Source organism: Mytilus edulis, chromosome 9, assembly GCF_963676685.1.
Source record: "Mytilus edulis chromosome 9, xbMytEdul2.2, whole genome shotgun sequence".
Classification (NCBI taxonomy): domain Eukaryota; kingdom Metazoa; phylum Mollusca; class Bivalvia; order Mytilida; family Mytilidae; genus Mytilus; species Mytilus edulis.
Window position 1 is genome coordinate 76376194 of NC_092352.1, and position 23124 is coordinate 76399317.

Below are 23124 nucleotides of genomic sequence, written 5' to 3' on the forward strand. Positions count from 1 at the left end.
TTCAAATCAACCTTTACAATAATATCCTTTCGCATTGGATCAGCATTCTATTATTTTTATTCACTTCGTGTTATTTGTAATTATATTCTCAATTTATCAATAACATCAGTATTTGGGGCAGATGCATTTATATTAACAAAAAGAACCTTAAGGCATTTTTTTTTATCATATAGGATAATTACTTTCAAGTCATATGCGTCATATTGTTATTGATAGAGTTTTCGTCCGATGTGATTAAGACTTAGTTATATATATTTCAGGCTATTGATTTCGGTATATTGCGTATCCTAAAGTAAAGTTGGCATTTAAAAATACAGCGGAAATGTTATTTAAGTCTTATTCTATAGTAGTATGAGGTTATCGAATAAGGAAATATTAATTTCTGTGTTCCTTTGTTTTTTCTGCACATTTTAACCATTCTTTTTTTATTTGTTAATTATCCCACGTTCGTTATATTTTAACACCACATCATTTTTTAAGTTTGTCCAATTCGTGTCTTTTCTTAATTTATTTAATTTATTATTTTCTATTCTTTAAATCCTATCCGGACCCTCTATAAAAATAAATGTTTGATAACAATTGCAGTGCGCATGACAAGAGCTTTTCCGGAAAAAACTCGAAACAAAAATTTTGGAAAAGCAGTATCGACCAAGCAAAAGCTGTATTCAGTTTATTGCAAATATCATTTGCCATATTTTATGAGAATTTTATTTTATCTAGAATCTCAATTACTAACATATGATGTGCATATATGTGTACATACAAAAAAGGTGTAGCAAAGGCTAATCGGCTTGTTCATTTTAGACTTAAGAGGTTCACAATTTTAAATTTGGGAAGGGGTTGGTGAGCTATTTGCATTTTCGCGGACTAAATATTCATCGGCACCGCACAGACTGTTGTCTTCGAGATTTTAATTCTTACGCTATATAACGCTTTTTCGACCTATTGTTTTAAAAAATCAGCGTGTGGTTGCAAATAATCTCAGTAGATGATTGGATAAGTGAAAAGGTCATTAACTTTATCAGCTCTCAGGACGACGGAATTAACAGGTGTTTAAGAATTTGACAACTTTTTAAAAGCGGAGTTAATTCCATATTCAGATATTAAGCTGGTGATACCCTCAAGGAGTTAAAACATCTAATTGAAAAATCCGAGTATTAATCAGGATAACACTATCAAAATGAACTTTTCCTATTGAAGTGATATCTTAACCGAAGATCTCTTAGTTGATACCATATTCCCGAGCTGTCTTGGTATAACACCATTGCCTTGTCATGGACTGTAGCTTTCAATATAGCTACTGAACAACGGATTTCTAATGGTCAATTTGTTGTGATCTCTCGCAATGTTAACTAACGTCGCCATTATTTGGTTGGAATATTTGAGTATCAGATTACCACAGATATTATACCATGCTATTTTCCTCAATTGAAGGCGAATTATCATCAAATTTATCCTTGCATGAACACATGATGGGTGCAACTTATGGAGTTTAACATTCGAAAGCTTTTGAGATTAGTCCCGATTCCTGATAAGACTCTAGTTACTCGGTCGTCAGGTGGGAAGTGGTTTGATGTGTCTTTTTTTTTTTTTATTAAAGATTAATGGTTCATGATTAAAAATATCGTAAAAACAATCTAATAAAACTTATAATATTTGAATTTAAGAATTTGCCGCTTTAGAATCTGAAGCTTTAAATTATTAAAAGTCAAATATATATTGCTGTTACATCGTGTACATATAAAAAAAACTGGTGTCTGAGTAATTCAATTTTTTTTTAAAGTCTGATATACTTTTTTTGTTATTCGTATTGTTTCTTTTGCTGGTACAAATCACTAAAATACTGAACTCCGATAAAAATTCAAAACATAAAGTTTCTTATCAAATGGCAAAATCAAACACACCAACAGAATGGATAGCAAAGCGTAAGTCTGTTCAAACGAAACTTATTTTTATAAATGCACAATATATGCAGTTATAATAGAAGTGTAATTGACAAGAATGAAATGTTTAATCATCTAATGGACTACTGCGAAGATATAAAATCTAATAGCTTTAAGGAAACTATAGATTGAGATGCAACCATACATTACTGTTAGATGAATTATATTATTGTAGATAGTAATCTAATATATAATTATACTACTTCTATATAGTAAGTACTATTTACAAAGTATACAATCATGGTTTTTATTTTCGTATCTGCTTGCTTGGTCTTACTTGAAATGGGGAAGTTTTGCGTTCGATCTCCTTCCATGTCAAACGTAAGAATTTTAAAACGTAGGTCAAAAGTTCGATATCTTTCAAAGTCAAACGAGGGACTTTAAACAAATGTAATTAGGTCTATGGTTCAATCTCCTTCCGGTTTAAACCAAATAATTTTAAAACTAAGCTCTAAGGTTCAATCTCCTTCCAGGTCAAATGAAGAATTCTAAAACTAAGCTGAGCCTCGTAGGTTTGGTCTCCGTCAAGGACAAACGAAAGAATTTTAAAGCTAAGTTCTTAGGTTCGAACTAATTTGAAATTCAAGGAAAACGAAAGAACATAATAATGTGTTGGTTCTCCAACGATAAAGAGATGTGTTGACACAAAATAAAAGATAGATAAAAATACTTCATTATTGCAAAATTCTTAGTTTTAGTAAATACTTTTCAAGAAATATCATTATTATAGTGTTATTGATCATGTTGATGATATCAAAAAATACAAAAAATGGCTATCCTTATTTGAAAAATATTTTGTTAAAGATTTTCATTACAAAATTTTACATGAATGAGTGATACGTTAAATCTGATAAGTTCAGAACAAAGTAAGCGTTAAATTACAGAAAAATATAATAGTAAAATCTGTTTTATGAGTTTTAAATGATAAACGTTTTTAGGAAAATTCCCATTATAGTTTGAGAATACAGAAATGAAGGTTGCTATAACATCCCCCCCCCCCCTCAAACAGGCAAACAAGATCCTTTCAAAACATTGCCGATACGTTGAGTGCAGAAACAGTTATCCAATATTGTGTGGGGTTTTATGCTTCTAAATCTAGTTTAAGCTTAGACATTTACCTGTGATAATATAAACGTCACAAAAAAAAAGTTTTATGACATTGATCTATTAATGTGACGCACAGTTTATATTTTGTTTGTGGTATTCTTGTGTTTCGTAAATTATTGGGAGGTGTCCATTGTTATTCTGAGGTTTAAACGTTTTAGTGCACTATTATATAATTCATTTATATATTTTATTGTACTCATTGTTCTTGCGTTTGTTTTTACTGTATTCCTTTTACGAAGTGTTGTCATTTTAGAAGTATTTATTTTAAACATTTTCATATAAGCGGGAGGTTTGGCTAGCCATAAAACCAGGTCCAAACGACCATTTTTTTTTTAAACGGCCGGTACCAATTAAGTCAGTTGTATTCTACAGTCCGTTTCTGTGCATGGTGGCGTTTGCTTTTGTTGTAGTTCAGTTTTTCTGTTGTTCCATTGGTTTCCTTTTATATTTGATGTCTTTCTCTTGGTTTTATTTTTTTTACCCAGATTTGTTGTGCTTAATCGAATAATGACTATTGAACAGCGATATACTAATATTTCCTTTATTTGTGGCAGTTTACAACTTTTTTACGTATTCCTCTGTTAACCTTTTCCCCCTCTTGAAATATTGCTTTAAACGTCATATCTTACAATATGACATTTCGATAATAACGCAGTCACACTCTGTATGACTTAAATAGTTTTAGAAACTTTCAAAGTGCAAGATAGTTTCATATATATCGTGATGCTGACATACAGAGGCAATATCCAATGGTGATAATCCTAAACTATTACATATTGAAGGATCTGCACCAAAATTTAATAATGCCTCGACAATTTCACATTTACCAGAACCAGCAGCTCGATGCAATGCACCGCTACCAATGGTGTTTGCACTATTAGGGTCTGCATTATGTTCTAAAAGTAACAAAACAATTTCAAAATATCCATAGAATGATGCTTCAGACAACGGGGAATTACCTTCATTGTCATATTTGTTTACGTCAGCATTATTAAGAAGCAAAGTTTCTACAACTTTTAAGTTTCCTGCACGTCCTGCACGAAATAATGGTGTTTCTCCTAACTTGTTTGAAGAATCGATTTCGGCTTTGTTCTTTATTAAAATCTTCACAGACTCTTCTCTTCCATAGAAAGCTGCTTCCGAAAGGCAAGAATTTCCATGGATATTACAAACGTTTGGATCGGATTTATGTGCAAGTAATAACTCAACAACCTTTGGATTTGTACTTCTGACTGCTATATGCAATGCTGTTTCATTGTTATCATTAACACTGCTGATATCAGCACCATTTTCAAGTAAATATTTCACTAAAGAAGCACGACCAAAATATGAAGCAATTGACAAAGGAGTGTGCAAGTGTTTACTGCACTGGTTGATGTTCGCTCCAAATCTTACTAAAACGCTCGTTATATCGACGTTATTTATTGAGGTAGCCAGTAGTAAAGGATAGTTGTCATCTTGGTCACTAACATTTGGATCCGAACCATACTCTAATAAAACTCGAACGACATCTGTGTGACCTCTTTCTACTGCCTCACAAAGACAATAACGCCCATTTAGTAACTCTTTAAAGTTTGCATGATGGTCAAGGAGCATCTTGACAGTTCCTAACTGTCCACGTGAAACGGCTTCAAATAGTGGAGAGACACCAAAGTTCTTTTGCAAAATATTTGGATCCGCTTTCTGTTGAAGTAAAAGATCAACAATGTCAGTGCTTCCATTTCGACAAGCAACATACAGTGAAGTCCAACCATTATTGTTTTGTAAATTTACGTCTGCATTGAAGTCGCATAACACTTTGACAACATCAGGAAACCTATTATATGATGCCCAATATAGTGGAAATACTCCTGCAAGACTACGTTTGTTCGGGTCAGCACCATATGTTAATAACATCTGGCAAAGAGCTTTTTTTCCCATTCCGGCTGCAACGCATAAAGGGGTAAACCCTTGCTGATCGGCAATATTTGCATCGGCTTTTGCCTTAAGCAAGATCGATAATGTTGACGTGTATTCATTTTCGATTGCTATACTGACCATACTGCGCCCAATCACATCCCGGATGTTAACATTCATTTTAAAGTCTATCAACATTTTTACAATTTCGTCATAACCGGAAGTGACAGCTATAACTAAAGGGGATCTTCTATCTGATTCATCGAACTGTCGTAGTCTTTTCACGATGTCTAACTTGTTAGTATAACAATATGAAGTAAATTTCTTTCGATATATTTCGAACGCAAGCTGTCTGTTATCGAATGCCTTGTCAACATGTCGAAGTATCCTTTTAAAGTACTCACACTCTTTCTCTATGGGAACTGGTATATAACATCCGTTGTTATCTGCTTCTAGGGATTCAAACTGATAACGTTCAGATACAAACTCTATATTACCATATTGGAGTATAAAATCAAACATTTCAGTACCAACAAAGACAGCTAAAATATCAAACAATTTGTCGTGTAGCGCTTTATACTTGTTTTCATCATGTATGACGTATGACCCTAAAAACATTTCCAATTGACGTTTTAATGTCTTTCTTGACGGCACGCAATTCATTTCACATTCCTCGAATAAAAGCTGTAGAAGTTGTTTATCTTCGTCAGATAAGATAGAGGAAAGCCAATTGTCTTCAATGGCGTTGTTGTAAAGGACCAGAAGTGCTAAAGAACAAAATGACATTTTGTCATTTTGTAATTGTAACTGTGTTAAGTTTTCTTCTATTGCATGAACGGGCCTAGTGAAAAAGTCTTTAATGTTATGCTGTCGATGTTCGGGGTATAACTTACACAACAGAGGAAAAAAGTCATAACGTGAAGAAGGTAAAATGTCTTTAACGATATCTGCCTCGGGGTTTGACAAATACACGCTTGCTATCTTACCTAAATCTTCGGTTGACAATGCAAGATTTGGAGACGACAAATCGCATACAGATGATGTCAACAGCTTTAATTTCTGAAAACCTTGACTTCTAAATATGTTTGTTCTGCATGACAATAGTATTTTGGTGTGACGAGCACGTAAGATACTTTCAATATCGTCCTTGTATATTTCCCACGACTCAGCAAGCTGAGTACTCAAAGAGTATTTACCGCATACATCATCGATAATAAACACCTGACTTTGATCCGGGTTGTTGTAATTCATAATATCTAGGGGAAAATGAACGGGTACTATTTCGCAATTTTCCCCTTGATGTAGACACATAGCTACGTGATGAATCAAAGATGATTTTCCAATTCCGGGGTTTCCAATTACAGTAACAATGCTATTCTCACTTATTGCACCAAGTAGAAATTTTGCAGCCTTTGTTTCGACGAATAATTTATTTTCTGTCTTCCATGTTTCTACTTTCAACTTCATTATTTCTGAAAAATAAATATGTATTGATAATATCAATTAAACTGCAGTGTAATTAGATACACAAAATTTAATTGAAAAAAAAACAAAATAGCTTGAGAGAAACATTGACAAAGGGTTTTATTGTTACGAAGCTTTTTTATAACATATTTTTCTATCATAATGAAAGAAGTCACACGAGGAACAATATATTTACTTTTTAGTATTAAGGCTACCAGTATAGCAACACTCATTGTGAACTTTAAAAAAAACCAAAAGAATGTTCAATCTCCATAACACTGTGTAAAACCACCGGAAATAAGTCTAATCGAATCAAAAATATCTAAAACTTCCTGAGAAGTACATAAAAAAAAAATGCGACGAAAGATCGTCTATAAACGTATCAATGAAATAATGCTTAATGGATTTTTTTTTAATTCTACCTTTAACATTGATCGGAATTGGGTTTTTCAGACTGTTTACAACTTCATTAAGGTTTTGTATTTCTTGGGTATTCTGTCGTATTTCCAGTAACAACTCTTTATCATGTTGGTTGAGACTGGCTACTTTGATATCACAGCATTCTTGAACGAATGACTGACCACCTAAACGAACAATAGCCTGCATGAAAATATAATTAAACTTTATGATAAATAAATACTTTTATATTCAATGTCCAATTCTGATGTGACTCTGAATGACTAAAATGTGATATAATATGCATTAAATGGATCAAATTGATTTTAATTGTCAAAATTATAAAAGATAACTTTTAACATTGTCATAAAGCGGGAGGTTTGGCTAGCTATTAATAAAATTGAGAAAGGAAATGGGGAATGTGTCACAGCGACAACAACCCGACCATATTAAACCAAGCTCAACCCACCATTTGTTTCTTATACTGTCCTGTACCAATTCATGAATCTGGTGACAGTTGTTATCAAAGAGTTCGTGTCTATGTTTGTTGGCGTTTCGGTTCCTTGCACTTCAGTGTTCCTGTAGTTCCTTTGTTTTCCTCTTATAGTGTTTCCCTAGGTTTTAGTTTGTAATCTGGATTTGTTTTCTCTCAATAGATTTATGGTTTTTGAACATCGGTATACTACTAGTGCCTTAATTAAAGCTCTTCATCTTTTATATAAGCTTTGGATTTCAAATATTTTGGCCACGAGCATCACTGAAGAGACATGTATTGTCGAAATGCGCATCTGGTGCAAGAAAATTAGTACCGTTAATTTTATTATTTTAACGCACAGTGGAACATGGTTATGTTTAATAATTATAAATTATAACTTTGTATCAGACTGACCGCCTGTACCACATTTGTAATATATATTTATAAAATAGTTGTTTGCACGGTAGCAGTCCAAAGAGACCTATGTTATCCTATCCTTACAGAACTCAGATACGACAAATATTTGATCTTTCTCCTAAATACGTGTGCTTAGAAGACAGAGAAGCAGCAATACTAATTTTGAAGTCTTGGATTGGACACAGTCGTTGGTCGAACACATGACCTCTCGTACTTGGATGTTTGATTAGATCATAATTAATCATAAAACCACATGCTGCTTAAACGTATTAAATAAATACACAAATGCATTGTGTATCAATGCTCTTAAACTTCATACCTTATTTGGTCTATTTATCGTTTTTGATTAGAGCATAATAAATGGGTTTTATGAAGACGAAACTCACGTCTTTTGTACAAATTCATTGTATCTGCGATGAGGTTATTAACCAAGGGAGAATATGATATATAGAAATCCTTATTTCAGTTGAAAGAAAATAACTGAAAATAGGCTTTGTGAAAACTGCAAGATATCTATTGAATAAAATATATTTTTAGCAAAATTATAAAGATTGAAAACTAAAAATTTTGCTACTGCAAATAAATTATACATACCAAGACATTACTTACTGGCCAAATGGTAAAACAGTGGTGGGATTCTTTTACAAAATAGTGATTTTATCGTAGGTCTGTTTTACACAAACTTTAAGAAACATATCTATGACAAGAAGAACTTACATTTGAAAGATTATCCCAAGTTTCATTGAAATCTTGTTGCGATATTTTTCCATCTTCAGAATGCGAAATCTGATTTCTGAAATGTTTTATTCTAGAAACGTCAGCACCAGGAGACGTGTCAGTCTTACTTGGCATTGTGTCTTTAATAGACAAAGATGTTAAATTCCTCAGTAAACATGCCATGAGTGTTATGTCGAACTCGCTTGAAGTTATTTGAGAAGTCCCTGAAAATATAGCATTCATATATATCTATTACATATTAAACTAATAAATGACCTCTATTCAGACAACTAAATTTATTCTGCGCTACCATATGTACAGTATATTTCGTAACTGTGAAAAGGGATTAATATAAGTTGAAAAACTTGTTTCCCAATCCACTATAAATAAATATGTTTAAACTAATTTCGTAACTTAGAAAGATACATTGATTTCAGGGTGTCTTTTTCGTTATTCTTCTCAGCTAATTCAAACAATGACACACCACAAAGTTTACTAAATGAGACATATTTGGTTTGTACAATCTCCCAGGTGTTTAAAACAATAACGGGTTTTTTTTTCAAACAAAATTGGTCCTAGACCAGCAACATTTAACCTAAGTATGATAAACGAAATATAAAGCAAAAAAAACTAAGACGTACAAAGGAATGGTATGAGACTGTCATACAAGTGAGAGATTACGCTAGCTATAAAACCAGCCTGAGGTTTAAATCACCATTTTCTACATACTATAATGCCTTTCCTCGTCTGATGTGTTTGAGCTTTAGATTTTGACATTTGATTATGAACTTTCCTTTTCAAATTTTCCACGGAGTTTGGTATTTTTGTGATTTTACTGTTCCCGTACTTTATCACTTATTAGGTGATACACTGCATTTTGAGAAGAATAAAACTCATTTTCTTAAATAATATTAACTCATCATAAATGCCAGGCTTCCACTTTTGTATGCCATTCTCGTATTTCGTCTGCAAGATCCATCAGTGACGCCGTTCGAAAAAAAAACTTAAGATCGAAGTTAAAGATAATTGGGAACCGACATTCCCGAATAGTTTTGACAAATACAGCTAATTAAGGTAGTCGTTTGCTGGGGAAGAAAATCTATAGTATTTCGAAAAATGAAACTTTTGTGAACTGTTAATTTTTAATGTGTACCATATCTGTATTCAATGATAATTTAAGTCAACAATAGTGCTGTCTACTGTTTATGTATATATAAATCATATTGTGTGCTAAATTAACTACCTTAAGAGTAAACTGAAGTAAACAGTTCTAAAACAACTTATCAATTTCACTTGTTTAAATCATTTTCAACACGCCTTTATTCTCTTAATAGTACATTGTTTGCTATTACATGTATGTTCAAATTCATAAAAGTGAATGAAAAAAAAAATGATTTTCTACTTTGAATTCCTTAACTCACTTGTACCGTATAGGAGATTCCATTGTGCTTGGTTAATCACTCTCTTTTTCTTTAACTTTTCGAGAGAAATTTTTTCCATGTTTAAAACTGTTTGTAATCCTCCAGGAGGGAAAAATCGGTCAAACAAAACGCGAACAGCTCTAGGACCAGTTTTCAGTAAAAGAGCAGAAAGTCTCAAGTTATTTATCTCTTCGGGTAGCAGTTCTGTCGCCATGGTTAGAAAAACTGTAATGTAAATTTAGAAATAAATAAATATTGTATAAGAAACAAAACAACATATTCAATGGAGAGAACAGAATTCCTTGATTTCTTTTTATACTTTAATCATTTTTTTTAAATCAAAATTTCGTTTCAAATGACATAAAATGTTGTCCTGACTGAATATTCGTTTGTCCTGACTGAATATTTGTTTGTCCTGACTGAATATTTGTTTTGTCCTGACTGAATATTTATTTGTCCTTACTGAATATTAATTTGTCCTGTTTGAATATTTGTTTGTACTTACTGAATATTTGTTTGCTAATTTGACTAATTTTTCTGATTATTTAAATAATGATTAAATATTGAAAATATACATAAAATTACCTGATCTGAACAAGTCGATGTAATTGTTATTATAAAATTGATGTAAACACATCCGAACAACAAACTTATATTACGCATCAACTTTTAACAACCACTTATACATGTTATAGGTTTTATTACACATAGGTCAAGGTAAAATTTCCTTATGCTGTTAAGCAAGTTTCGCTTGTCACTCATTATTATTCAGTGTAAATAAGCGAGAATATGTGCATGTACCGTATGTACCAATAGACCTTTTCAACAACTCTCGAAACCGACTAATGACACGTACAGTTTACAGGTAAAATGTTACAGGTAAAATGTAGGGGTCGTCTCTAATACAGAAACGATCTGCTTATCACTATACGTATATAAATTCGATTTGGCGGTTATATATAGCTACAGAAGATATATCAAAAAAACAAAATTAGATATATTTCTCTTTTATGTTATATTCTTATTGCATGTATTACACGTTATTTAACGTTAAATTGAGTAAAAAAATTACTGACATCATTCCGCATACTGATCATCTTTATCTTCAAGTTTAAGATTATGCCGCATGCTAATAACGATAGAATTTGTATCTGTAAATTTTCTGAAAATTTATGAGAACTTTGAATAGAATAATTACTGGACTATCGTCCGACTGTTACACACTTGTAAACACGGTCGAGCTGGTGTTTTCCAACCGATCTCAACTTTACCCGATGAACATATTCAATTTCGGGGTGGGTGGGGTGGGGTGTAAAACATATTGTTTTGAAAGGTCAAAGGAAAATATCACATCGCAATTTTTATCAACGAGGGACACTTCGTCGCTTCATTGTTAACGCTGATATATTTCCTTGATAAATTGGGAGGGGGGGTATTGACTTCTCTTTCCGGTCTTAAATCATTTAAGCATTACATACCTGCGTATGGAATTTATACTTCAACACGTTATTTAATGAAGAGTTTGTTGTCATTGCAAATTCTTTTTGGACAGTGCTAAACAGGGATTCAAATGACTTAGGTTATCCCTCGTCTAGTTATATGGTCGTCCTCAAGAACTGATTGACCGATATATTTTTACGTGTCCCGAAAAAACAACATACGTTGTCACTTTATCGTAGAATCATTCCCCATTTCTCAGAAATGACCTCTGGGTTTCTTACAAGAAGCGGGAATTTCTTAGCAGTGAAGTTTAAATTGGGTCCGTGTTGATCAAATATCTTTGGTTTCATATGTTACACTGTCATTGCTATATTTTTCCGACGTGGTCGGTATAATTTCGGTTTGTGCCCTTTGAACTTAAGGACTCTTAACTGTGGCAACAGAATACGCATGCTCGGAAATCCTTTCTGTGATTGGACAAAATGCTGTCATGGTGGGTGATTTGGTTGTGTTTGAAAAAACGTCTCGTTTATTATATCGTGATGAAAAGCAAGTGAAAAACCATAAATATTTGAACTAGATCTTACAAAGATTTATATTTTTATTAAAATAATTGTTTCTCCAATAGCTCTTTACATCCGTGACAGCTGTTTATTCGGGACAATTATATAATTTTTAATGTAAACTTTTCCTATCGTAAACGATTTCCTATCGTTAATTATCCGTTTTTAGATGGTGACGTTCCCTTGTCACCATCTTACGGTGTTTATATATCTCAACTTGTACGATTCGCTCGTGTATGTAACAATGTTTTAGATTTTAACGAGAGAAATTTATGTATTACTGAAAAATTATTACACCAGGGTTTTCGATATCACAAACTAGTCAAAACATTTACTAAATTTTATCATCGGTATAAAGACATCATTCGTAAATATAGATCAACATGCAGACTTCTAATACGTTCAGGTATTTCACATCCAATTTTTTATGGTAATATTCTTTATAAAGCACAAAGGTGTCAGTATTCACCTCAGAAACTTACAAAACCTTTGAATAGACTTATTAAGAAGGGATATAATTACGATACTGTTGTCAAGTCATTAAAGATTGCATATTTTGGCGCTAATATTGAGTCACTGATAAGGTCTTTGCATCGGAACTAAACACATTTATTCTAAAAACAGTTGTTGGCATGACACGGGTTATGTTCTTCTCATATATGTTATGATGGTATGATACTAAACCCCTAACGGGAAGGATTGTGCCTGATGTTCATATGATGAAATCATAATCTTTCAGTCAGTTTAGTTGAAGTCTGGAGCTGGCATGTCAGTTAACTGCAAGTAGTCTGTTGTTATTTATGTATTATTGTCATTTTGTTTATTTTCTTTGGTTACATCTTCTGACATCAGACTCGGATTTCTCTTGAACTGAATTTTAATGTGCGTATTGTTATGCGTTTACTTTACTACATTGGTTAGAGGTATAGGGGGAGGGTTGAGATTTCACAAACATGTTTAACCCCGCCGCATTTTTGCGCCTGTCCCAAGTCAGGAGCCTCTGGCCTTTGTTAGTCTTGTATTATTTTAATTTTAGTTTCTTGTGTACAATTAGGAAATTAGTATGGCGTTCATTATCACTGGACTAGTATATATTTGTTTAGGGGGCAGCTGAAGGACGCATCCGGGTGCGGGAATTTCTCGCTACATTGAAGACCTGTTGGTGACCCTCTGCTGTTGTTTTTTATTTGGGCGGGTTGTTGTCTCTTTGACACATTCCCCATTTCCATTCTCAATTTTATTTGTTGTACGAACGTACATGACTTTTAGAACGCACCTACGCATGTGAGATTTCCGCGATGTTTTGGTGAATGTAAACAGAAAGATACGAGAACCGAGAATACTGAACACAAACAGAGAAAACGTTATGTAAATGGCATCTGTGTGCTTCTGACGGTTTTCAAAATGATAGTTTTAAACATATACTCAAATTTAAATACGTCGGATATCTTTTTCAAAGATAGTTCTTGTTTTTGGTTGTCAATGGATCAGAAATTGTTGCTCTATTTCATACACAAGGCAGGTTTTGGATCCAAAAAGACTAGTTAAACCTCGACACATGCTTTATGTTGGTAATTTGTACGTCCTTGACACGGTAGAAGTTTTTGTTGGTGACTATGTGGAACGCATCGAAATGGAGATAAAGGATACTACAGATACAGTTAAGTCGGCTTCATATCTTGACTTACATCTAGAAATTGACAATGAGGGTCGGTTGAAAACAAAACTTTACGACAAAAGAGATGATTTCAGCTTTCCAATTATGAACTTTCCATTTCTAAGTAGCAACATTCCAGCAGCACCTGCATACGGGGTATATATCTCCCAATTGATACGATATTCCCGAGCTTGCATTTCCTATCATGATTTTCTTGATAGAGGGTTACTGCTCACATGGAAGCTATTAAACCAGGAGTTCCAAATGGTGAAGTTGAAATCATCCCTTCGTAAATTTTACGGACGCCATCACGAGTTGGTTGACCGTTATGGAATAACCGTTTCACAAATGATATCGGATATTTCCTTACGTCGTAACTACAATCCCCTTCCCCTTCATGAATGTGACCTACCGAATTAGACTATTTACCGGATGTGTAATCACATAAGCAACACGACGGGTGCCACATGTGGAGCAGGATCTGCTTACCCTTCCGGAGCACCTGAGATCACCCCTAGTTTTTGGTGGGGTTCTTGTTGTTTATTCTTTTGTTTTCTATGTTGTGTCATGTGTACTATTGTTTTTCTGTTTGTCTTTTTCATTTTTAGCCATGGTGTTGTCAGTTTGTTTTAGATTTATGAGTTTGACTGTCCCTTTGGTATCTTTCGTCCCTCTTATAGTAAATTATGTGATATTTTGACATTATGATTTCTCCATTATATTTGATTCCTTTTAAGTCGATCAGAGACCGCTGTTTTTTTTTATTTTTTTTTATTTTCTTTATTTTAAAACTTTTTGTTCACCGTTAAATTAATCCTTTTCTTCATTCTAACATATAAAAAAAATGCATGTCATTTGAACTCTGTTGGAAAGTTGTAACATTGCTATTCAAGTAAATTTCACGCAATAAAATCAATAGTGATCGAAACTATTATTTTCAATTTTTATTTTTGAGATGACCCCTCACATCTTACCTGTTGTAGTCCTGCTCAACTGTAGGTGTAGACAATGCAGTCTATGGAAGAAGCGTATCGATAAAAACTTTTCTTATATCACATAGCGATATTGTATAATATCAATTGCAAATATGCAGACATTCCATGCGGGAAATGTTGTTTTTGGCAACGAAAAATTAAGAAAATACTAACTTTAAAACTTATTGTTCAAATATAAACAAAAAATGAGTCTAAATATACATTCAGAAGTTAGTTAGAAGCTAAAGTTTATGTCCGTGTAAAATTTGAAGTGCTGTGGTTTTCTTATATACATAAATATACAAATGCTATTATTTCTAATATCAATGCGATACTTTTTAAATATCATAGCAGTGTTTTTATTATATCAATATAAGTACTTATTAGTATTAATATTTGACTGCTGTACCCATATTTTGACAATTTTACCTATTATGTCTGTTTTAATCACGCATCGTTGTAAATATGACAGACTGTGATGAGACTGTCATACACGTGAGAGGTTTAGCGCTATAAAACCAGGTTCAATCCACCATTTTCAAAATTTAAAAATGCCAGTTCCGAGTCAGAAATATGACAGTTGTTATCCATTCGTTTGGTGTGTTTTATCATTTGATTATACCATTTGATAAGGGACTTTCTGTTTTGAATTTTCCTCGGAGTTCAGTATTTTTGTGATTTTACATCTTAGTAGTATTGTATGTAAATAAGCAGTTTTAAGACCATTGCTTAGTTTTCAAATTGTTTTTGGTAACATCTTACAAATTTCTCAATTGGTTTTGGAAGCAAAGCTAATCATCTTCAGAGACCAATTGAAGGTCTTTCCACCTCGATAATAAGAATGAAATTTAAAAAACGATGTTAGAAAATGTCACTCCGTGTTGATATAATATGGTAAATCAAACTGATATATAAAAAAAAAGATTAATAGGTTTATGCAGAAGACTTAATTGTTTTATAATGAACCAGAAAGTATTTTTAGCAAAGGTCAAAATCTAGAACGTCAAATTGACCTTTGACCTTGACCTCAATTTTGAGGTCATAGGTCAGTGATCTCAAATAAAAAAAAAACAGGACAATCACTTGTATGGTTGTGGAGAAATACTGATTTCAAAAACAACAGGGGAAAAACTCCTATAAGGGTTAACAAAAACTCTTCGACTTAAATAGGTTGAAGTTGCGCCTTTTTGTAAACAGTTATTTGGCAAACACATCATATCATTTACTGTCACAGTTTCTTTGGAATAACGATAACAAGCAAAATTCAAAATTTATTACATGACCTTGACCTTTGACCTTGACCTCAATTTTCTTCAAATGGACCAAGGACTTCATATCAAAAGACTGAATGCCTCTACGACTTATAACGTATGAATTTATCCAACAAATCGCCTCAGTCACAAACTGAGGATATCAAATCAAAAAACCCTAGGTCTCTAATACGTATGGTTAATAAGTTATATCACTTTACACATAATTTTAGATATGATAGGGGCAAAAACTCCCATTCATTGTCTACGCACCCTTTCAACTAAATTATTAAGTTACGACATGTCGCAACTAACAATTTAGTCAAAATAATTTGTCGATATCTTATACGGTTTCTGGAAATGAGTGGAAATAAGCCTAATTCAAAAATTAGAATATGACCTTGACCTTTGACCTTGACTTAAAAAAAGTCTTTGATATCCAAAAAGAACTGTTTTCCTTCTCAAATTTTTTTTCTATGTTAATAATAATTTTTTTTTTCTGTTTGACAAGATTTTTGATTTTCGTTGTATCTGAAGTTGTCCAATTTATAGTCTGAGGCTACCTCAGTTGGTATCTTCAAAGTTCGGGACATCAGCATTTGTACATTTTAAATTGTTTGGATTAAATTATTTTACCATTTGAATATTCATTCTAATTTGGAGCTGTATTGGATTGGATTGTTTGAATGAATGTTTCTTTTAAGTAATAATATTTTTTGTCTATTTCGATATTACCAAGGTGGATAGGCTATAGCAGTGTGACCAGTATATTAGAATCTTATCGGTCGGTAGACTATTTGCAACCGCATTTAAATTCCGCCATTGCATCATCACTTCAAATAGAATTAGTCGGTTAAACCATGTGATTGAAAACAATAGACTGAACAGGTTGTTAACACTTTCAACTATCAATAGGGTCAAGCAACATTTTCGAAATGATATGTTCATGTAAGCGTTAATTTTGTTACAGTTACGAAATTTTAGTGATATTGATCCCAAAACATTAAACATGATGTAAGTTTTTGAATTATGTTTGCATTTTTCTTGACATGCATTGTGACGTGTCATCGTATTCATTTTATATTAGAAAACTATAGCAGTTATATTAGAAAAGTATCGCATTCATAAATTTTTTATATTAAAAAATCATCGCTATGATATAAGACAAATATCGCATTGATATAAAAAAAAAATATAGCAGTATCTTTGACTTATAGGTGATTTTGGCTTAGCAAACAATTGAATTCATCCCAATTGTATTCCACTGAATTTGCTACATGATATTTATAGAATGTGTACATCTACAAATGATAAATCGTGCATTTATGTTTCATTTATTCAACAATTTAATTTTCTCGTTTAAATACACCTTGCTTGTTATTACATAAAATAATTCATGGAAATTATACACGAATCCGGGTCCGTTCGCGCCCATTCACGTTCGCACCCACTCATATTCGCCCCCTTTCATTTTCGCACCCTTCATGTTCGCACCCAAAGTCCGTTCGCACCCTACATGTTCGCGCCCAATTTTAATTGGTTTTGTGTTTAATAACTTTGTCATCAAGTTTTGGCAAGTAGTATTCTTATAAGTATAATTGTTTTCATGGTCTCAAAATAAAGTGAGACAGCATTTTTTTTTTGTGTTGAATAAATCTTAATCATGTTTTGGATAGCCCTTACTGAAAAAATCAGCCTCCTGCAAACATTTGCTGCAAGTCTGCTGCGAACTTGCTGCAGACTTGCAGCGAACATAGAGTCCATGTTTGCGGCGTGTTTGCTGCAAATACGCTGCAGGTCTGCTGCAAACATTTTACCATGCAAATGATTGTTTGCCGCAGACCTGCTGCAAACATTTATATGCAAATGAGTGTTTGCTGCAGACCTGCTGCAAACATATTTATGCAAATTAATCTTTCTCCTGCCTGTTTGCTGCAGACCTGCTGCAAACATTTATATGCAAATGAGTGTTTGCCGCAGACCTGCTGCAAACATATTTATGCAAATTAATCTTTCTCCTGCGTGTTTGCTGCAGACCTGCTGCAAACATTTTTATTCAAATCAATCTGTTATACAATTAACCAATGTCATGTTGTGTACACATCATTTTATCTATATTACACAGCAAATTCTTAAAAAGTTATGTTACAACCATCCATTCATAATATAATTCAATTACTTTATCATTTGAAAAATTATCATAGCATGAGATTATACCTTTTTACATGTTTAATAAGTTAAATTAATTCCAAGTACGTTCTCAAATGAATTACATGCATGAATCTAAAGTTAAAAAGATTTATTTGAAATTTTATTTGCGTAGTATATCATTATTTTTAGCTATAGTTAAACTAAAATTGTCACAAAATTCAACTAGACTTACATATATTTTGTAAGTTATAATTTAATCTCTAAGCATATGAGGGAGTACTGTATATTGCATGGTTACATATTTGAAAATGTATTTTAAACCTCATGCAGATATCTGTGGAGGGAATCAATTTCATAAGTTAACATTCTACGATGAATATGTACTTACTAATAATGTCTTTAAAAACTAATCTGTTAATTGCCAAACTATAATGCCTCCCTGAACACTAATATATATGTCGTGTACAAGTTGCGATTTTGTACAGGTTATAACATGTACAAAAATATTGTACATGTTATAACTTGTATAATGCAAAAATACAAGTTATAACATGTACAAAAGTACCTCATACATGTTATAACCTGTACAAAATATTGCTTAAAAATGGTTTTAACTTGTACAAAATTTAAAATAAATCTTAATGAAGTAAAATATACATTTAAATTCTCAAATGCATAACATGCATAAAGAAACAACAATAAATAGGCCAGTTTTTATAGCATGCAAAGATTAAAACAATGTCTTATATGCTTACCCTGTAAAAGCAAGAGAGAGAGGAAATAGTTTTCATCGGACCACGCTTCATTATCAATATCTTTGGATCTACTCTTCAACATTTTTGGCCTTCAGCATGACTTATGTAAATTTATAACTCAATTTTTGTTTATAAACTATAAGATCATTGCATGAGGCGAATGTCATTTTGATATTTTAAATATATATCCTCTACTTTGAAAGCATGTATTTGTGGCCTTTGGATGTTGTCTGCTCCATGGGCGGGTTGTTGTCTTTTACACACATACCCCGTGTCAATTCCCAATTTTATTTGTAGACACATCTATTCTGGCTATCCTCTTATGTCTTTTAGTGTCAACTAGAATGAAAGTGTTTTACTATTGCCTTCAAAGTGAACTCTCACAATTATAATTCATCAAATAAAGATATGTCCATAGATAGTCATAAGAGGACCATAAGACATGTCCTAAGATATATCTTATGACAGGTCTTAGGAATGCTTCGTAATACCGACCCCTGGACATTAACTGTATCAAAAAAGGACAAAACACACTAACATGAAGGAATAATAAAAAAAGTTATGAAAATGTTGTTGAGGTCAATATCATCTGTTGCGATAATAGAAAAATATCCTTATTTTTCGATTTTGTACAAGTTAAAACCATTTTTAAGCAATATTTTGTACAGGTTATAACATGTATGAGGTACTTTTGTACATGTTATAACTTGTATTTTTGCATTATACAAGTTATAACATGTACAATATTTTTGTACATGTTATAACCTGTACAAAATCGCAACTTGTACACGACATATATATCATGACACAAAGATCACCAACATTTTAAAATTTCAAATCTTTATCTTCCAGGAAGTTATCAATAGGCATGCCCAGTCGTTTTATGTAGTTTCTTGCAATGCTCTTGCAAACATATAAAATTGTCAAAGATTTCTGCAATCTAGCTGCGAACATCCCTTAAATTCTAGTTTTTCCTGCAATCTTACTGCAAACATATTTTGTTTCTGCAACCTTGCCGCAAGCTTGCAGCAAAAAGCTGCAATGTTTGCAGGAGGTTTGCAGCTAGCTGCGAACATCTGCAAACATTATTCAAAGGGTTCCTGCAAGCATTTTGTTTGCAGCAGACCTGCAGCAAGTTTGCAGCAGATCTGCTGCAAACATTTCATTTCTGTAAGGGAGTGTATTGTTAAAAAAATTTATATTCCTTTCTAAATAAAGTGGGATTCTGTCAACGTTTTATTTTGTGTTGAATAATTGTTTATCATGTTTTGGTTAGTGTATTGCTATAACTTTTGTTTCATTGACTTGTTTCAAAATGAAGTGATATTCTGACTACGTTTCTTTTTTTTTGTGTGTGTTGGATTAAATTTTATCATGTATAGTGATATATAATAGTGTATTGTTTCATTATTTCAGATCAAAGGGACCAAGCTGTTAAAAACAATTATCTTTTGTGTTTTTCATTTAAAATCTTAAATCTTTTACTCATACCAAGCTATAAATACATTCAGTATTTACACGAAAGCAATTAAAAACAACAATCATGATTTTCCAATTATTCAACTGGAATTTGAATTAAAATTGGGCGCGAACGTGTAGAGTGCGAACGGACCTTGGGTGCGAACGTGCGAGGTGCGAACGTGTAGGGTGCGAAAGTATATTGGGCGCGAACGGACCTGATACCATTATACACCAGACGTATGTCGTGTTAAATGTCACCCTGTTTTAAGAAAAGAGTCATTACTTTATGCCGAGAAACTGCCTTTCTTCGTACAAATGCTAACATTCGTCTGAAATTTCCCACAATGCAACTCGTTGATATAAGACAATAGATCCAATATCGCTCGTTGATATAAGAAAAGTTTTTAACGAATCGCTTCTTCCATAGACTGCAATTGTTGAAAAGGTCTATTTCAGTATTTGTAAGTCCTGTATCAATGAGTGTTAAATCCCAGGAATGTTGCAGCAGTTGTGTGTTTCATTCCTAAGTGTATCACCGACCAAGTACTCCTGTGTTGATATATATAATAGATATCATTCATACTGTACGGTCATTTTTCTGTTCATGTTCGATTATTTCAAGCAATAAACCTTTTTATACCAAGACATAGATTTGATTTATGTAGATTATGCACAATTTTAGACTGCAGCAACAAATATAAATTCCACATGTGGAGCAGGATCTGTTTACCTTTCCAGAGCACCGGAGATCCACCTCAGTTTTAGTGGGGTTTGTGTTTCTCAGTCTTTAGTTTTCTATGCTGTGTGTTGTGTACCGATGTTTGTTCATCTTGTTCTTTATAAGCCATGGAGTTGTCAGTTTATTTTTTAACTTTATAGTTTAAATGTCCAATTGGTATATCTTGCCTCTCTTTTACAGTTGATATATAGACAGTTTAACCTTAATGGTCTTCAATATAATTTGTCATTTTAGGTAAATGAAAACTTTGACTAATGAGTAAATTCATAATGCTTAATGATCTTAGGCTGTTTTGTGTGCTTTGAACTCGTCGTGTAAAAAAGACCGTACTTTGACCTATATTAAATAGTTTATTTTTAAAAACTTACATTGAGAGTTGTCTCATTGGCACTCATACCACATCTTCTTATATATATACCCGACATCAATAATTCTTATTAAAGTATATTGATACATTTAAATTCTTGTTGGAAGGAAGGATTATAAGATGTAGTCAAAAGTCAACATAGTGTAGTTGTTAACTCCTTCATCTTTGGTCTTTAGTGCTTTAGTGGATAGTTGTCTCATTGGCAAACATACCACATCTTCCCCTTTTTATAGAAATATAAGGATTTATATAGTTAAGATTCTTACTATGTATAAATTCTTTCTTGAATCTACATCAGGAAGCTTTTGAAAGAAAGTTTAGAAATTTGCACAATGAATAACTAAATAGGATTGATTAGATGATCATTTGGTAAATTCCAAGTTGAAAATAGTTCATGTATGCTCCTTGTAATTTAAGAGAGTTGATACTTTATTTTTTGAAAAAAACACATATCAATCCACAGCCTGATCCACAACAATAAATGTGGGGTATAGTTCAATTTGACAGCATGCCAAATAATTCCTGTGGTCAACTTACAGTCTTTGTTGTAAACATAATGGAATTCAATGGGAGTGTCATGTAAGTGAGAGTTTTATTAGCTAGTCATAAAATCAGTTTAATCCAACATTTTCCACATACTGATATAAAGGTAATATAAAAAAGAAGATGTGGTATGATTGCCAATGAGACAACTATCCACAAAAGACCAAAATGACTGACATTAACAACTATAGGTCACCGTATTGCCTTCAACAATGACCAAAGCCCATACCGCATAGTCAGCTATAAAAGGCCCCGATAAGACAATGTAAAACAATTCAAACGAGAAAACTAACATCCTTATTTATGTAAAAAAATGAACGAAAAACAAATATGTAACACATAAACAAACGACAACCACTGAATTACAGGCTCCTGACTAGGGACAGGCACATACATAAATAATGTGGCGGGGTTAAACATGTTAGCGGGATCCCAACCCTCCCCCTAACCTGGGACAGTGTTATAACAGTACAACATAAGAACGAACTATAAAAATCAGTTGAAAAAGGCTTAACTCATCAGATGGAAAAAAATACAAGTGGACGTGGCCCGGTACTTATATATCCCGACACCAAAAGACACAATGAACAGATATGAGAGTACTCGCAGTTATCTGACAGCTAGTTCAAATCCACTAACAACTAATAAAAAAGTCATGCAACTAAGACTAAACTATCAATGTATATATGCACAAAATCAGGAATATGACAGTTTTGTTTTCCATTCGTTTGATGTGTTTCAGCTTTTGATTTTGCCATTTGACCAGGACATTCTAATTAATATATTCTTTGGAATTCAGTATTTTTTAATATTCTACTTTTTTCTTGAACAATGGATCAGTGTTATAGCCATATGTTCTAAATAACCCAAATCTAAAAACCTTATAACACCGACTGTCAAAAATTAATGATTAAGTATGTTATAAAAACCTGAATTTGCTGGAATTTTGTTTTTCATTTTCAATGTTCAGTGGATCAAGAAATTGGGGTCAAAGCTCTATTTAAAAGTAGGAATATAAAACCATAGGGAGCACATGTACTAAGTTTCAAGTTGATTGATCTTCAACTTCATCAAAAAATACCGTGACTAAAACTTAACTGGAAGACAGACAGAAGTATGCAAATCAAAAAGTACATATTTTGAAAGTTTCTTTATGCATTCTAAACATTAAGTGCAAATATGGAATAGTCATCAAGTACTTTTGGGAGTTACCATTTACTATTTATTGGGGGCTAGGATGAAAAAGGAAGAACAGGAGTTTAGAGTAAAAAAAAAGGCAGGATGAGACACTTTGAAAAACAAAATAGACAGGATGACAATGTATGTAAATAAAATCAGGATAAACTAGTAAAAAAAAGGCAGGACATAGATTACAACTAAAAACAAAT

At 32.7% G+C, this 23124-nt stretch overlaps 1 protein-coding gene across 4 annotated transcripts; it reads right to left on the reverse strand.

Annotated features, from left to right (window-relative positions):
• Positions 1-3577: 3577 nt before the first annotated feature.
• LOC139489059 (ankyrin-1-like) lies at positions 3578-10603 on the reverse strand. Of its 4 annotated transcripts, none has more exons than XM_071275166.1 (5): positions 10422-10603; positions 9837-10061; positions 8416-8639; positions 6833-7010; positions 3578-6418 (listed from the first exon to the last, which is right to left on the reverse strand). In XM_071275166.1, the coding sequence occupies exons 1-5, from the start codon at positions 10471-10473 to the stop codon at positions 3732-3734; spliced, it is 3366 nt and encodes a 1121-aa protein (XP_071131267.1). In that variant the 5' UTR covers positions 10474-10603; the 3' UTR covers positions 3578-3731. The 4 variants fall into 4 exon arrangements, with proteins under 4 accessions (XP_071131267.1, XP_071131268.1, XP_071131271.1 ...); XM_071275167.1 differs by having other exon boundaries at positions 9843-10061; positions 10422-10529; XM_071275170.1 differs by having other exon boundaries at positions 6833-7498; positions 7616-8639; positions 10422-10471.
• Positions 10604-23124: the final 12521 nt, after the last annotated feature.

What these genes read in the sequence shown, in the direction of transcription:
- LOC139489059 (XM_071275166.1), bottom strand. Translation starts at nt 10,473, where the DNA reads ATGTGTTTACATCAATTTTATAATAACAATTACATCGACTTGTTCAGA. An exon ending in CTTGGGATAATCTTTCAAAT is followed by an intron (nt 7,011 to 8,415) that starts GTAAGTTCTTCT and finishes ATTTTCATGCAG; the next exon opens with GCTATTGTTCGTTTAGGTGG. An exon ending in AATTCCGATCAATGTTAAAG is followed by an intron (nt 6,419 to 6,832) that starts GTAGAATTAAAA and finishes TTTATTTTTCAG; the next exon opens with AAATAATGAAGTTGAAAGTA.